A 17,648-nucleotide genomic window follows, 5' to 3' on the forward strand; every position below is an offset into this window, starting at 1 on the left:
GTATTTTTGGTCCCTGCAATGTTCTTTTTAATTTGCTGCTTGTATCTTTCCCATTAATACATACATTGCTTTTGTGCCAGTGGATGCGTCTGAGGTGGGTCAAAAACTCCTGTTGAGTTCTGCAGGACTAACATTTCTCCCCTTACTGTATTTATTTACTCATGGCCTATAATAGAGATTAAGTAATCATCTCTACTACGCAAAGGAGAGCCTTCGGCCAATAGTTAGAACGTCAAAGAAAAGTCAAGTTGTTCCATAACCGTAGAAGCAGTTCATTGTGCTTATGCTCCAAAACCATGGGCTTTATTCCACATAACAAAAGAAAAACATCACAAAAATCAACAGACTGCAGACACTTCTCTCATTAACTCATCCATCACATTACAATTCTGTAAATATTTGAATTTAAAAATACCAGGTGCTCAAAAACCCCAAGAGCACTGTTATTACTATTAGCTGAAATAGACTTTGGTTTTAATGTGCTTTTATTAAGGAGAAAAAACAAATCTTTGGCTGTGCTGAACTTAACCTCATTTGGTCATGAAACAGCCAGTAAGACCTTAGCCTTCCTACTGAGGGAGCAGGTCTCAAATTCTTAAGACTTGCAGATCCTTATTTGAAGTCAGACATCTACTTCTACATTCACCTCAGGCCACAGACAGGTGTTACATCTGTGTAAGGAAATATGCCCTTTTCTTAGCACAAAAAGTAAGTGTAGAGGTATCCAAGCAGTTTGGGGTGGGAAAAACACAGAGATGCCACCACAAACTGTTAGCTGGTTAAACAGCAAATTTGCCAGAGGGTGAAGTTTTCTAGCACCAAATACAATGCCTGTACACTTACACTTGGTGATATAGGGATCCCCTGGTCTCCCAAGGGGGAGGGAGGGAGTGTACTGGAGGGAGAGTACAGCCTTCCCATAAGCTGTTAGAGAGCCTTGCTGCCATCCTCACTTGAAAATCCCTGGAACGTCAATGCTCCCAACCCCTTAAACATTCCCAGGTCTCTCTGGGACTCTTTAAGGGGTGGCAGCACTTGCACTGTCCCTTGAACAGTCCCAGGGAATTCTCAGACTATTCAAGTGGTGGCAGAAATTTCCTCACCCTTACCCACCCCCTGTCCTGCCTGCCCTACCAATCAACAGAATGGGTGTAGTGGGCTGGCACAGGGTGTAGGGGGCTAGGGGTAGGGTGAGGGAATTCCTGTTGCTGCTTAAAGGGTTGGGACTCTAGTAGTGACACTACCAGGGGTGAAAGAGCTAATCTTCTTACCCATGTCACCTCTGCAGGGCAGGAAAGGGGCTGTCCCGGGTGCAGAGGGCCATCTGCCAATTACTGGGACCCACTTATAGGCCTGCAAGCTGCCTTCACATAACGGGTGTCATTTTCTTTAAGGGACACCATTAGCTAAAAGCAATGAGCACAGAGGCATTGGAAACAACTGTTGCAGGCAAAACAAAATGGAGATAGCTGCAGAACACAGAAAAATAAGACAGAACAGAGAAGCACAGCAAGCCCACAGATCGTAGGTGGGAAGTCAGTTAAGGCTCAGGGTGACATGTTGATTTTAAAAGGTAATTAATTGGTGAGGATCTACAGCATGATCATATATGGAATATACAGAAGAGGTATAAAAGCTTAAGGAGAAAACTTAAATTTGAGGAAACCATGCCAGTCAAAACTGCGACCTCCAGTGCTGTGCTGATGCCTGGCCGGCTGAGTCATCAGCAAAGCTAACTGCACTTTATCATGCATCAGCAGATGCATGACAAATAGATCCAAGGATGTGATACTTCCCCTCCATGCGGCGTTGGTCAGATCACAGTTGGAGTACTGCATCCAGTTTTGGGCGCCGTACTTCAAGAAGGATGTTGATAGACTCAAGAGGGTCTAAAGGAAGGCCACTCGTATGGTTAGAGGCTTCCAGGAGAGACTGAGGGACCTGGACCTCTTCAATCTCTGCAAGAGAAGGCTGAGAGGTGATCTTGTGGCCGCCTACAAAGTAATTAGGGGGACACAGCAAGGGATTGGAGATGCTCTGTTCACCAGGGCACCTCTTGGGGTTACAAGGAGCAATGGTCACAAACTGAGAGAGAGCAGATTTAGGCTAGATACCAGGAAAAATTTCTTCATGTTAAGGGTGGCCAGAATTTGGAATGGGCTTCCAAGGGAGGTGGTGCTCTCCCCTACTTTGGGGGTCTTTAAGAGAAGGCTGGATAGGCATCTGGCTGGGGTCATCTGACCCCAGCACTCTTTCCTGCCTAGGCAGAGGGTCGGACTCGATGATCTGTTGAGGTGCCTTCCGACTAGCATCTATGAATCGTTTGGAAGACCTGTGAAAGAATAGCTTTATGCACTTTTTGGGGCTTTCCTTGAGTACTGGTATTGCTTAAGTGTTCTTATAAGAGCTCTCTCTGTCTGCTCCTCCCCAACTTGAACAAGTGCACTGTTTACGCACAGGGCCTTACATTGTGAGTTCTAGAGTGCAGATCACCCATCCGTCACCGTAATTGCAGGACATAGTCCTTTTCTTCTCCTGATCACTATATTAAGGTTCGCATTTTCAAAATCCAAATTTCCTTAGCTGATCTAATTCGTCTCCACTGCCCTAAAACAATTTGGCAGCACCATGAGAAAAACCAATGGTCACAAGGAAAAACCATGGTCACCAGATAAATACTAGCCATTTATGCTCACAGCCCAGTTCAGATACAGAACCCATGACTCTGGACTGAAAATGAAAAGGCCACCCCCAGGTGCTGCACTGGAGAAGGGCTGATGACCCACGCAGCAGAGGCCACTGGTATGCAGAACTGCCTGTTAACCTGCTTTGTTATTCTGGCTGTCTGAAATTCTTGATTTCTTGAATCTAACATTAATCTTACTTTTAAATCACAGAAGCTAACATGCTTACCACACTGTCCTAAGGCAGCAAGGATACATGGCCTAAATGGAGTTTAATGGAGTTTTTTGGGTTTTTTTATGTGGGTAGGTCTTGCTTGACCAATCTCATTTCCTTTTACGACCAGGTGACCTATCACCTGGACAAGGGGGAAGAGATTGATGTCATATATCTTGACTTTAAAAAAGCCTTCGATCTGGTATCCCATGATCACCTCTTGGCAAAACTGGCTAGCTGCGGCTTTGACCTCACCATGATCTGCTGGCTGCGGAATTGGCTCTGCGGTAGGACCCGGAGGGTGGTAGTTGACAGAAGCCAATCATCTTGGTGCGTGGTCACCAGTGGGGTCCCTCGAGGCTCTGTCCTAGGGCCTATACTATTTAACATCTTCATCAATGATGTGGACATTGGTGTCAGAAGCGGACTGGCCAAGTTTTCCGACGACACCAAACTCTGGGGTAAAGCATCCACACCTGAGGACAGGAGGGTGATCCAGGCAGATCTTGACAGGCTCAGAAAATGGGCAGACGAGAATTTGATGGTGTTCAACACTGAAAAATGAAAGGTTCTCCACCATGGGAGGAAAAACCCGCAGCATGCTTATAGGCTCGGCAGTGCTACGCTGGTTAGCGCTACAGATGAAAGGGACTTGGGGGTCATGATTGTCCACAAGATGAACATGAGCCTTCAATGTGATGCTGTGGCTAGTAAAGCAAGCAAAATGCTGATTTGCATCCATAGATGCTTCTCAAGCAAATCCCAGGATGTCATTCTCCCGTTGTACTTGGCCTTGATGAGGCTGCAGCTGGAGTAATGCGTCCAGTTTTGGGCTCCACAATTCAAAAAGGATGTGAAGAAGCTTGAGAGAGTGCAGAGAGCCACGCGCATGATCAGAGGTCAGGAAAACAGACCTTATGATGAGAGGCTGAGAGCTATAGGACTCTTCAGCCTGGAAAAACGCAGGCTCAGAGGTGATCTGGTGGCCACCTATAAGTTTATTAGGGGTGACCACCAGTATCTGGGGGAATGTCTGTTCACCAGAGCGCCCCAAGGGATGACAAGATCGAACAGTCACAAACTCCGCCACAACTGATTCAGCTGGACATAAGGAAGACCTTTTTTACTGTCCGAGCCCCCCAGGTTTGGAATAGACTGCTGCTGGAGGCGGTTCAAGCATCCACTTTGAATGCCTTCCAGACATATTTGGATGCTTATATTGCTGGGATCCTATGATCCCTGCTGACTTCCTGCCCATGGGGCAGGGGGCTGGACTCGATGATCCTCCGGGGGCCCCTCCAGCCCCAATTTCTATGAAAACTATGAAATCTATGAAAAGCTGTTACGGGAGAACAGGTCATTTTCAAAGAAGTCTGGAATCTGGTAAACCTTCTCCACCTAGATTCTGAAAAACACTGGTTAGCTAACCAAGGTTTTTTACAGAGACCACATTAAAAAACAAGTCCATAGCATGCAGGTTTTGATTCAAAATCCAAATTCAGTGCTGGTGTACAAGATAGAATATTTGATCCGTTTTTGATCCATTTTGTTTGACTGATATGCCTACAGTTCTTAGGCAGTAAATGATTTGTTAAAGGACGGTATCACCCATTTAACTTCATGCCAGAGGGCACAAAATAGGAAGCCTAGCAACTATTTTAAAACAATGAAGAGCTCTTTCCTTTGAGGGGGGGGAGGGAGAGCAGGGTGTGTGTGTGGTGGATAGCATTTTTAAAGATGAAGGGGTACAGAATCCACATAATAAATTTTTCTCTAAATAGTCTGACTTTGTTTAGAAAGTGAGCACGGTATTGTTTGAAATACTTGTCATACTAATGTGCTGATTCAACTATTATATCTCTCAGTAGTAATGGAAAATATAATTTGTTTCCAGCCATAGAAGCCAACAAAAAAGTTATCAACTTTAAAAAATTCTTAATGAATTCAGCTACATGATGGGAGAGCCAAGATTTTGAAAGAGAGGCAGATTTTTCTGTAGGGATACAGATAATGTGCCATTTCACAGATCCCTCTCTTCTTATGTCCCTTTCCTCTACCCACTGAATCTCCTGTCTATAAAGATAAACTCTTTGACGCAGGGACTGTTCTACTAATCTGCACAATGTCTAGCATGATTTGGCTGTGATATCTGTTGGTGCCTAGACTCTCCCTTAATAAACACAATTCATAAGCAGAACTGATTTAAGTGGAAAGAGAACCTAAAAGCTTCCATGCAGATCAGAGCTAAGCATCAAAAAGTTGCCCATCTGTATGAAACTTTTTGATATAGAAGATTATGCAAGACATTCCAGGAAAACAAACTTTGACAATCTTTTCCCTGAACCTGGTTCTCGCCTGTCCCTACTCCTCTCTCTCCACTGTACCTTTCCCCACTTGGGGCCTGAAACCTCCATCATAGTTTCTTTCAACTCCCCTTTTCTACTGTTTCACATTCTTCCTTCAAACCTGACTCTTGAAGCAATCTGCCCTCCATTCTGACCCTCAACAAACCCCACATCTTCTCTATCAAATGTTTCCAGCATCTTGTCTTTGTTTTGCTGGTCTGCCTTAGATTGTAACGTCTCCAGGGCAGGGGACATGTTTGTACAGTACCACAATATCAAATCCATGGCTTATTTCTTTTTCTAAAGATAATATCCAGGATTTTTCCTGTTCTTTAAAAGTAACTGAAACAATAATGCTGCCCCCAGGGGGCAACTATTAGCAAATGCTTCTGCAAAGGGATCATCTTCCTTGCAGTGGACTGGGCTATTCTTCAGTTAGTTTCTTCTCCAGTAAAGCCTTGCAGGACTAGGGTAATTTCCTAGTTTGAGCTTCCGCTCCTTTTAAAGTTCACCACTTGCTAATACAAGGTGGGTGGTTTTATTTATAATAATGTTTTGTATTTCATTGGAACATGTTTTCAGAGAGAACAGGGAGTTTTCAGCGCTTGCGAAGCTAGCAAGAGAAATTATATATGCTCCCTGATGTTGTAACACAAACAGCCCACGCATATTTTACAGAACCATTCATCATCTGTAATTTTCTTTCACTCAGAAGTAAACCGCTGCATAGTATTCACTGACACTACACTATTGTTTCACTACGGCAAGTGGTTTGTCCCAAGGGTCATGTATTTGATGACTTCCTACTTTTTCAGAGCTCTTTTGACTGGTTTCTTGTTCCTAGCTTCCCGATGGAAAGGTGAGGCTTTTAACCTCCTCTCCTACAATTCTGGACCACTGAACGATCTGTCACTGCTCCTACCTCAGTCCCAGGTGTCTGAAGGGAGGTATCTGGACTCCTTTGGGGGGATCAGCAGGCTCTTCAGAGAATATGCCCACTTAATTCGTGCATCCTGCTGGCACTAAGCATTGCCACTGCTGAATATACAGTAATGAAAAGGGAGGACAGGTGGCAGGGGAGGCAGAGACATCACATGTCAGGGAACAGTCCATGCCACATTCTACCAACATCTGCCACTGCTCATCTATGATTTTGTTGTACATATTTCTGTGACAAACTGCTAGCCTAAATCTGGCTCCTGCACAAAGCACTGAATGGACATGCAGGCATGTAGTGGAGGGAATGGGCAGAGCTGGTTGAACATTTTTCAACAGTGATAGTGTTTTCACACACAAAAAAAATCTATGGAAAATATTCCCCGCCTTTTTATTTTTTATCAGCTTTAGCAACTAGCTGAGCTCCTGAGGACAGAGCACTAAATGAATGGGGAGCTAGCTAATTTGAGTAGGCCACGGAAGACCTTCAAACAATGCCTTTTCTCTGCTTCAACAGAAGCCACAGGGAATATTACGAACAATTTCAGTTTGATCAGTTAAGGGTGAGTGCTTCTGGCCACCTTTCACCTGCCCTGTCACCTTTCCTATGCCAATCCCTGGAACTGTCTCACTATGCCTGTCCTGTGTGCAGGGAGCAAAATGCACCTGTACTGCAGCGCTAATGTCTTAAAGCAAGGGTGTCAAACTCATCAGGCCCATGGGTAGGGCTGGTTCCACTGGCTGGATGAATGGTGCAGACCCAGCCCATGGGCCAGACTGGGCCTACAGACTGTCACCACATGCTGGATCCAGCATGTGGGTCCAGTCTCGAGCAGGCACTGCAGGTGGCACATGCCCCACACCGGTCCCATACTCTGCATGTCTGCATGCAGCGTACATTCTGGACTGGCCCCAAGTGCTATATGCAGTGTGCCCTGGCCCTTGAGCAGGGTCAGTCCAGCACTCACCGTATGTGAGTCCACTCTGAAATCCATGGTCAGTACTGTGGGCTGGCTGATCAGGCTCAGTAGGCCAGACCTTTGGCACCCCTGTTTTTAAGCAATAATAGATGTAAGATACATTGGTATACTCTGCTGCAAAAGAAAACTGGCTCACCCTGTGCCTCAAGACCTTTTTGGCCCTATACCTCCCCAACTGCAAGGAGGAACCTTTACAAGCAGTGAACAACCCACCATCAAAGATACAGAAAAAAAATGCTTGCATTTTGTGGATTTAACATATGCAAACAGATCCCTTTCACATGCTAGCACTATGGCAAAATATTCAAAATATGAACCGCACGAGAAACAATAGGGACAAGTCACCAAATATCACATATTCCAACACTTGCAGAGAACATGTAATTAACATCTGAACCCTCCAGCAGCGGTCAGTCGTTCGCAGGTGTGCCCCAAATCAAGTCCTGCACCCCCTCCAAGTGCTACTTGGTTCTCAGCTCCAATCCAAAGTATACCTGATAGAGCTTGCTCCTTGGGGAGCTGGAATGGAGGCAGAGGCTCAAGTTTCTGGCTGCGTAAAGGAGAGCAGGGGCAGGATGCTGCTGTGAGAGAGGTGAGGCTGTCAAGAAGTAGGCAAACCCTTCTCTGGCTCTGCAACCACTGTGGTTTTGTATGGTGAGCAAGGATCCAAAGCCCTGAATTTGGCAGCAGCTGCAGGACTAAAGAAAGGATAACTTGGCTCTGGGCAGTGACACTTGACACCTCCTCTTACAGCAGCTGTCCTTTCCCCACTCTACCTCACATGGCTGGAGGCTCAACCCCCGTGCCTCCATTCCAGTGCCTCCCTTTACTGTGTGCCTAGAGCTTGCATGCCACACCGCAGCTGCCAGTGCCAGTTATGACCTGCATGCCATGGGCTGGCCACCCCTGCTCTATTGCCGATGTGGAACCAAAACCTGCAGTGGGAACACTTCTATTTCCAGAGCTGATTAGATTCAGTTTTCAGTCCATCTAAGCCAAGGGGAGTATCAACAACACACATAAGAACAGCCCCAAAATTATGGTCTAGGAAACATGTTTTGGTGGCTACAGGTCGCAGTCTCCCCTGACACTTTGCATTTCTAACTCTTTTGATGGGCCTCTTGTTTCTTCAGTATACAGGAGCCTGGAGGCCTATAAAAGTAGGTGGAAAAGAGGAGGAAGAACAATTGCCAATATTTCTATTTTTACTAGGTGCTACTGCTACATAAGAGGAAGAGAGAAAGCAGAGGCTGTCCTGAAAGACCAAAGTCCCCAGTGGGACTAGGGGCTATTAATATCTTTCACTCATTGTGTGTTTTCCACATGAATAGTTGCTGGTGACACACATCCTTGTGGGAAAGCATTTGCAAAAAGCAGAAGCCCCCCAAAGGAGGTTTTCTAACGGAGTACATAAAAGCAAAGGGCTCACCCACTTGATACAACAGTAAAACATAAGCAGGGGAATTGTTACTCTCTCGATTCACAGGGAAGTTACATGGATAAATCCGATTTTCACATGGGGAACAGACCCCAAGCAACCCCACACTTCGTACATTTCAGGTTAAAATCCAGTTCATGTCTTGGCACAGTTTTGACTACTCCATTATTAGGATGCAAAAGCTGTATGCCACACAACATCAGAGGATGAAAAAATATCAGGACTGTTTGTTTCTAAAAATGTTTTAGAACAGTCATACTACATCTGTCATTTTGTGCCCACTACTGCATGTTCTTTAATCATACTGCGCAACCCTAACTGCAGCTGTCTGATAGATTCAGAAATAATACATCTCTTTCTGACTTCAAGAGTTCACTTTGGTTAGGTAACTGAGGTGGCTTCAGGATTCCTCTGCTTCATCCTCTTTCCCACGGGCACCTACAGATCGGGGGCCATATTTTATTCCACCTTTTAGGCGTTTTAGTGGCCTTAGGCACATAAGTGTGATCCTATGCCACCCTGCTCGAATCCATGGAAACACAACAAACTGAGCAGGGGCAGCATCCATCTTTTGTGTTAACTGGTTTTCAGTGTATGATCACACTTAAGTGCCTAATTCCACTTAAGTGATTAATATGTGGAATAGGATTTGACCCTTTGTGCATTCAGGTTTTGGATTTTCAAAGGGGCTGCACATATACCCACTGTGATGAACCAACTAGGCCCTTTTAAAAGGTGCAATGCAAATCTATATTAAGTAAATTTTATGTGTTGAATTTGCTAAAAAGTAGAGGTAAGAGAGGTATTCAACTCATGTGGTTTTAAACCCACCCTGTTTTAAATCCTCCCTCCCCATTTTTTTGCATCCCAAAGTCTGGATTCTCAGGGCGTGTCTGCACATGAAAGTACTCCTGGCCCCAAATGGCCAGGAGGTCAGCTACCTCCAGCTGGGTCCAAGTTGCTAGCTCTGAGCAGGCTCCTCTGCCTGGGTCCTGCCACTTGCCTCCCTAGCAGGAATTTTGATGTTCCCTATTTGAAAACTAAAAAATCCCTGATAAAAAAACCCCAAAGTAACTGCAAGACGTACATGCGCGTTCATGTGGAAACGCCCTGAGAGGCTTTTGTTCCAATGTGGTAGCATGACCAATATTCCTATGAGCATAGGAGGGTTTGGACTTCTGAAGAAAGGGCCAAAAAAGTCCCTTTAAAAATATTTTATTTGCCAGAGATTTAGGGCCACGCTACAGGCTAGGCTTCTAAACACCAGCACTACCAGGGTTCAACTGGAGCTAGGACACCACAGCTCCACATCTGGGGTATGTGTGAACAGAATCAGGAATTAGAGAGATCACAAAATTAGTCTGAACGCTATTTCAGTGATGAAGACTTCTGACCACTATTTAAAGAAGTTAGCATTTAATCCTTCTTTAATGCCTTTCACACAAATGCCCAAGCAGTTTCTATAAGGTGAACTAGGGCATGGAGGGAAGAGGCATGGTTGTCCTAAAAAGCACTTCAAGGACATCTGGATTTTTTTTAGTGTTCTAGGTTTCAGTTGCTCAACTTGAGAAGGTGGGCCTGATGTTCACATGTTCAAGGCACTTACAGCTGAAGTCAATGGGAGCTTCAGATGCACAGTCCGTGCAGAGATGAGCCACCAAAAGCCTTCAGCTGAGGTACCCATGATGAATGGCCAATTGTGAAAATTTGGATGGCTCCCAAATTCTCTTTGGGGCCGGAGGAAGAGTTTCTATCAGAGGACACCAGCAGAAACTGCCTTTTTCCCCTCCATTATCCACATTTTGCTCCCTGTCAAGTTCATAGTCAGTTTTCTTTTTCTCCACATGTCCCATATATTTACTGAAACCAGGTCCTCTTTTACTTCCCATCCTTTATCATATCCTTCCTTAGTCCTGCTATTTCTCCCACTTTAGTTTCCCCATTCTCCTCTGCAAGGTATACAGGTTTGTCGGCCCATAACCCCAGGAGGGCTAAGATTTGTCTACAGAGCTAGAATTTCCAGTGCATTTTTTTGCTGTTGAGCCTCGGCTTTATTTCCTGCTGCATTACACCTACTAATTTCCTGTTAGATGGTGATCGGCTACTTGAAGGCACTGTGATAATTCGAGGAAAAAAATGCTGGAACTTCACCATAACCTTCTCTCCTTGTTTTCATTATCATCTGCTCTGGCAGTTGGTCACTTGCTGCAGGGTATGATGACCCTAGGGCTATATGAGAACATAGTCCAGCAGTTAGCAAACATTAGAAGCTTCTTTCCCTGTAACAAAGGAAGGAAAACTGCTTGCTTTGGTGTACATTAATATGAGAGATGGATGGACTTTCTCCGATGGGTAGCAGTTATGGCAGGGGTTGCACTAAATGTTCTACTCATTTGAACAATCTGGGTCAAACATTTTATGCCTAAATTGCTATCACAGGCTGAAGCAGACATAAAAGACTGTAACCGTGTGGATGTTCACTCCCAATATTCTACTGCAGTAAATCAAATTATGTCTTGCTACATTGTGTCTGATAAACATCAGATGTATGGCCACTGTGTAATAGGAGATGGCATATAACCTAATTTAACTTCTGGTTAAATTAAGTTGGGTATATCTGCCCAATATGTTAGTACCAATGCGTTTTGCATAGACAGTGACTGCAGACATACTAGTTCCAAAAGATTCCAACAGAATTTTTCTTTTCCATTTAGAACAGGTTATTAAAAATACTGAAGACTTGGGTGAGAGACAAAGGATGGTACAACACTTAGCTTGGCCCTGACTAGGACTCGGAGAGCTCAAGTTCAACTCTTTGATCTGCTGCAGGCTTCCTACATGACCTTTGCCTCTGGGCATCACTTCTCTATGTGATAATATGGGGATAATGGGGGCAAAAAAAATTTCAGTCAAGAATGTTATGAAGATAAGTACATTCAATTATAAGATACACATATGAGTATGAATATAGACAGCTATGAGGTCTGTACTGCATTATTTTAGACAGGGGCAATGCTGAAAACTGTTTCCTACCCATCATTCTGAAATATGGTCATTTTACATTCATATAACACTGATCAAAATGTAAATGAATATTAAAGACAACATCAATAACCAAGTCCTTTATGATTGTATATAGAGTGTAAATTATAAGCCAGCACATTTTAGCCGCTTGAGCTCAAGTTGAGAGCCAAGAGCTCACAAATTCTGCCAGCTCCAAAAACTAAGTCCACATTTGGAAAGCAGAGATTGTATTTACCCTCCAGCTGACTGAGAACTATTTGCAAAGGCACCTTGGAAAAAAAAAGGTGCCACAATTTGGCACTAGGTGTTAGGTTTATAATAACATAGGATCAGGAGTGATTTCCTGGGTAATCAAGTTCATTCCCCAGCAACCTCAGGGAGCCATTTTACAAAGTGTGATATTAGAGATATTTCTGTGATGGATTTCTAAGCTCTTAAATAAACTTCTGCCATTATTTAATACGAACATGAAAGCATTAACCCACTTCCAGTACAGATCAGTTTTCAAAGCTTTGGTTAAAGTCTTGCTCAGGTAGGCCTGATGGAGACTACTACCATGGGGCCACATGGTACACAAATACCTGAATAGCTCCTCAGTGTCCTCATCAAGGCTGGTGCTTAATCTTTGCTCTTTCTGTCCACAGGCAGTTGGCAGCAGTAGTGAGTCACCAAGTTTAACAGTCCCACCAAGGTCTGGGTCTTCAAATAACTTCAGGTCTAAAGAAGGAACCAGCAGAAAGTGTTAGTTACCGTACATGACATAAAGCAACACCAACACAGATGCCAGCAAAGGAAGCCAGCCATGTATTGCACTGATTTTTATACAAAACTTCCATTTTAAAGTAAAAATCCACAAAGTGCAAGGAAATAAATTGTTGACATATTGCACTTGCTGGGCCTCTAAATCTATTCCCTTCAGGAGCTCAGGAATAGTTTGTACCCAAGCCTGCTTACATCTCGCTTTTCAACATAAGACAGATGCCCATAAAAACTGTAAATCCAAGTTCCAACAGTATATGAATACTGTAATTCAGGTCCTACTGTTTTAAATCTCCAGCTGATTTTGCACCAGGTAAAAATCTGGCCTAAAATTGATGAGTCAGAATCAAAGTTTAACCAATCCATTTTAAATGCCCAAAGCCATTTTTAAAACTTTAACTCTACAGATCAGAGATAGAACTGATTTACTATCTTTGACTGATGAGTCCTTCTTGGAACCGGTGGATGAAAAATCTTTTACTGGGCCAAACAGTCCTTCATCTGGATCGATTTCATCATCAAAAATGGTTAACTTGGGCCTGTCTTCCTTGGCTGGAGGAGGTGGGGGCTTCTTCAGTTTTTTAGATCTAAAAAAAGACAAGAACAAAATTCAGCTGCTATTGTGAAACAAGCATTCTCAAGGAACTAGAACTGAAAGCATTCTGTTTATAGAGCTGCATATTCAAAATTACAATCTTTTCACATTTGGTTTAAATTGTTTTATTCTTTGCAGGATTTTCAGTTTTGCAGGGAATAGCAGTGGAAACATCATCAATTCCAGTAGCCACCACTGGAACAGCACCAGAGAAAAAAGAAATGGTTTGATAAGGAGCAGAGTGTAGGCCATCCAGTCTGTTCACTAATCAACTTGGATATGATACAGGCACACATTAAATATACCAAATGTTTCAAAACCTTCATTAAAACCTATTCCCCAGTCACCATACCGTGCATGTCCAGGGAAAACAGGAGAGAATATAGCACCGCAACCTCATGAGTTCCAAGATGGATGTTGTACACAGGGGCCCTTCTTTACAGCTTACCACACCTTTGGCTGAAGGGAAGGCAGACCCAGTGGTTGCTAAGCCCTACATCACACTGACTGCTGGAGAAAGTACCCCAGGTCATGAATTTTACTCAAACATCTATGGGACCCAGGGCTCAATCAGAAGCATGGGTGGGGACTGGAGCAGGGGCTGGGGGTGTTGCACAGCCAAGTCAGTGCACGGGGCCTGGAGCAAGGAAGCCCTGCACTAGCTGCACCGCCATGGTGAGGCATCCCCGACAGCCTGGCAGCAGTGGGGGTGGTGGCAGCATGGAGTTGTGCACCCCACCGCTGCCCACTAGGCAGGAGGTGTGCAACCAGTGTGGGGCTCTCAGGGGAAAGGCAGCAGGGCAAGGAGCCCCAAACCCTCACCAGGCAGCGCACAGCGGGCAGCCCATATCCATCTCTCTGCTCCACTTAGCTCTGTCAGCCAGGTAGGGGAAGGGGTGGTAAAATAGGCATGTGTTGTGTCTTGATGCCCACCTTGTTGGGGTCATCTGAGCCCAGAAGCCTTTCCTGCCAAAGTGCAGTGGAGGGGCAATGATCTGTAAGATTCCCTCCAGCCCCTGACATCTATGAAACTATAATTCCCCCTGCAAAGTGAGAGCATGTGTGATCCCTGACACTCCCTCCCCACAGCTGCAATGTCTGCCCTCGCAGACACCTCCATCCCCACCACTGCACCACACAGGCATGGACCCCCCCCCGTGCTGCCCCGCTCCCACCCTCGGCTCCACATGCCACTCGCTACATTGCCCCACCGCCAGGAGGAGAGGTTGCTGTCGCAGTGAGAGCATGATGGCAGCATCAGTGGCTGGGCAGGAGCTCAGGGACCGCAGCATAACCCCTTGTGAGCTGTACGTGGCTGATGGGCTGCCACTTAGACAAACCTCTGCCTTAGAGCATCACAGCGTTTGCACGCAACGTCCAGAACCGTGAACCCACAACCTTAACAGACGTGTGCTAGCAAGTTGCCACAGCAGTCCCAGTAGACGTCTCTCACACAAGAGAAAAATCTCCTTTACCTACCCACTCAGGTTTCAACCTGTAGCAAAACTGATCGGCACCCAACGTGTCATTACCCTCCAAAGAACAAGGGACTGAGCTCCATAACAACAGGTGCATGCCAAGCGTGTTAAAAGGCCCAGTAAAATACTCTTTGGATTACAGCCACACGCTGAGAGCAGAGTCCAATTACTTTATAAGAAGTTTATAATAAACAAGACAAAAGCCTGGGTGGTGCGTTCCCACCGGCAATTCAGCTCCTAGCAACAAGCACTTGAGGGGAGCACATAAGACCCACACGTAATGTTTAATCACAGCAAGCCCTGGAGACGCATTGTGGTCAGAGGAACGGATGAGGAAGCGTTTGCTGAGCTCTCTATTCGGTCCGTGTTTTGATGCAGTGAGAAGGAGCCATAAAAGGTGTACGAGAGGGAAGGGCAGGTGGTTACAACACAGGCCTGGGTAACCTGGGTTCAATTCCTAATCAGCTGTAACTCTTGCGTGGTACTGGGCAAGTCTCCTAGGGCCAGGCTGTCTTTGTAGGCACCTAGGCTTCACACGGCACATGGCTGCCAATGGACGGGGTAAGTACTGACGATCCCTGCACAATGACCAGGGAGGACTTGGCTGATCCAGAGTTCCTGGGGCAGAGCAGGGGGCTGCCTACTGCTAGGTAACAAAAATGCAAGGCCCATGGATGTGCCTGAGGTTCACACTATGGCTGCCAGTCACTTGGGTCCTGGAGCATCCGGGGGGAAGCACTGACATGCACCAATAACACCGAGTTCAGTACAAAGCACAGCAGTCACTCCCACTGTGGGAGTCCCACCTCTCGCACAACAGCCTCGGGGCTACGAGGTTAACCCAGATAGTGGGAGACCCCGGTTTAGGCCCTCAAGGGGCAAGAAGGAAAGGGAACAAGGGGGAGCAGGTTTCCGTGGAGACAGCTAATGAGTCACGCTCCACCCGGGGTTGAATCACCCCTCGGACAACCATCTGATGTGTCTGCCAGAGGTCAACTCTCCCTCAAAGAGAGGGAGCCTTGAGAGCAGCAGGCAGGCACCAGGAAGGGCTCTGCAAAAGTCTGCGAATGAATTTCTAGACGGCCCAAATGCCAGCATCTTGCCTTGACTCTTGGCCCCTGTTCTTCAACTCCTGGCATCTTAGTCTGGCTTCCAGCCCTTGGCTTGTGCTAACTACAGCGCTCAGCTCCTCACTCTAGGGCCTCTGTGGCTTCCTGATCCCAGTTTGAATTGCAGCTTCCTGATTCTGGATCCTGGACCTTTGCTCATTTCTAGCAATGACTCTGGCTCCCTGACCCCGGCCCATTCCTGATCACATCTTTGGCCTCCAGATGCTGTCCTGACTAGACCTGGGCTCCTGATGCTTGGCCCTGATTGCCTCCATCCCAGTTGTGACAACAGCTCTTCCTTAGTAAGGGGGAAACCGTGGGTTCTCGTTCCTTCTTCCTGGGCTGTTTTATCCTAGATAGTCACTAGATTTATGGCAGATAGAGCCTGGAGAGCACAGATCAGAGTCCAGCACTCCTACTCTCCCTAAGAGCACGCCCTACTCAAGAGGCTATGAAATCATCCTGTCTCTTGTTTGTTCACCTTCTGCTCCTACAACACTTGTATTTTTGGCTACCCCATGGTCTAGCCCCAACAGAAAGAGTTGAAGACTGCCCTCACCCAGACTATTATATAGCCTGGTGGTTAGGGAACTCTCCTGGGAGTTGGCAGATGTGGTTTAACCCCCCCCCCCCCCAAACTAAGGAAAAACTCATATCTGCCACTTCCTGGGTGAGTTCTGTAATCTCTAATATGCTATGATGTAAAAGTGAGCCCTGACACCATGCCCAACAGGTGTATTTTCAAGTGCCAGCAGCCACTGGTGCTCAGTTTTGTGCTGTCAGATGTGCTTCATGGGAATTTAACAGATTGAATCCCTTCAGGGGTTCAGGTGCAACCCTAGCTCTGGTCCAGACTGCGGCAGACCTTAAGTGAGAGTTCGACGCCTACCTGTTGAACTCCATCATGCCTGGCCATGCTCAGTAGCCTGAAGTCTAAGAACTTGAGAATTGTTTCAGGCAGAAATAGGTGCACTGAACAAAAGAGGTGCCTCAGAGATTTTGCAGCAGCCGGGACAGGATGCACCTGGATTGCTTTTATCAACTTTTGATGCCTAAATTCTACCCAAGTCCCATTTAGGTGCCTTATTTACTGGTTTGGATCTGGCCCTTAGCTTCACTGTGCCTCAGTTCCCCATCTATGAAAAGCCTCCTTTTCCTTTAAGTGTGCAAGCCTCCTCCTAAAACTACTACATAAGTAATTAGATAGTGATGTCTGCCTATAAAAGCCTTACCTGCCTTCCTCCTGACACCATCAAGGTGACAATCCATAGAGTAAGTTCAGAATATATCTGCAAGCATGGATTCTGTAATCTTTCCTTCTTTGCCTTTCACAATTTTCTATTATTTGCCTGGATACAGCTATTCATCTGCCCACCAAATCCAGTCAACTAACACACATCTGCTATTATCGCAAGCCACTTCCGCACTCTTTGCTCCTTTATAATTAAACAAAAAAGCAACACACACATAAGTGATGTCCACCTGCCTATCCCAAGCTGCTACTAACATGGAAAAATTATGTTGTTATTTGTCCTTAATCAGTTGGACCTCATAAAGTCTGAAAGCATCTTCTCTATCTCCCCTGAAGTCAATGAGAACACATTTGAGCAATTTCCAGTCCAGTCAATGAACATTAATGGCTCTTAGCACCTCACAGGGCACGTCCACATGAGCGTGCACGTGCCTCTTGCCCCGCCTCAAACCCCTTTGAGGCGAGGCAACAGGCAGGTGTGGGAACAAAAAATTGTTTCCCACGCTGCAAGTTCGCAGCATGGGGAGAAAATTTGACCCCTGGACATTCAGGAGTCTAAAAAAAGCAAAGTATAAAAAAGCGGGGCAGAGCACAGTCCCCGACCATGTCCTGAGGCAACCGGAGGCTGGGTCCGCCATAGAGATGCTCTGGCTACCACAGTACCTCTGTGGTTGGCCTTCGCCCTGGTGCTGAAACATGGGGCCGGCCAGGCCACGTGTTTCAGCACCAGGGCTCCGGTGCCGGTGAGTAAGGGGTCGGGGGAGGCTGAAGGAGGGGGGAAGGGACTGTGGGGGGGACTCCGCCGGCCCTGCCCACTCCCCTAACCCCCCCGGC

The 17,648-nt window shown here is 46.0% G+C and overlaps 1 protein-coding gene across 7 annotated transcripts in view; it reads right to left on the reverse strand.

Annotated features, from left to right (window-relative positions):
* HS1BP3 (HCLS1 binding protein 3) overlaps positions 1–17,648 on the reverse strand; it is a 188,541-nt gene that overhangs the window by 114,486 nt on the left and 56,407 nt on the right. For all 7 annotated transcript variants that reach the window (XM_025216351.1, XM_025216353.1, XM_025216354.1 and 4 more), the window contains exons 6-7: positions 12,810–12,967; positions 12,203–12,338 (exon numbers count right to left, since the gene is read on the reverse strand). In XM_025216351.1, the coding sequence (XP_025072136.1) occupies positions 12,203–12,338; positions 12,810–12,967 (294 nt within the window). The remainder of the gene's footprint in view (positions 1–12,202; positions 12,339–12,809; positions 12,968–17,648) is intronic.

This window comes from Alligator sinensis, unplaced genomic scaffold (assembly GCF_000455745.1).
Source record: "Alligator sinensis unplaced genomic scaffold, ASM45574v1 scaffold200_2, whole genome shotgun sequence".
NCBI lineage: Eukaryota > Metazoa > Chordata > Crocodylia > Alligatoridae > Alligator > Alligator sinensis.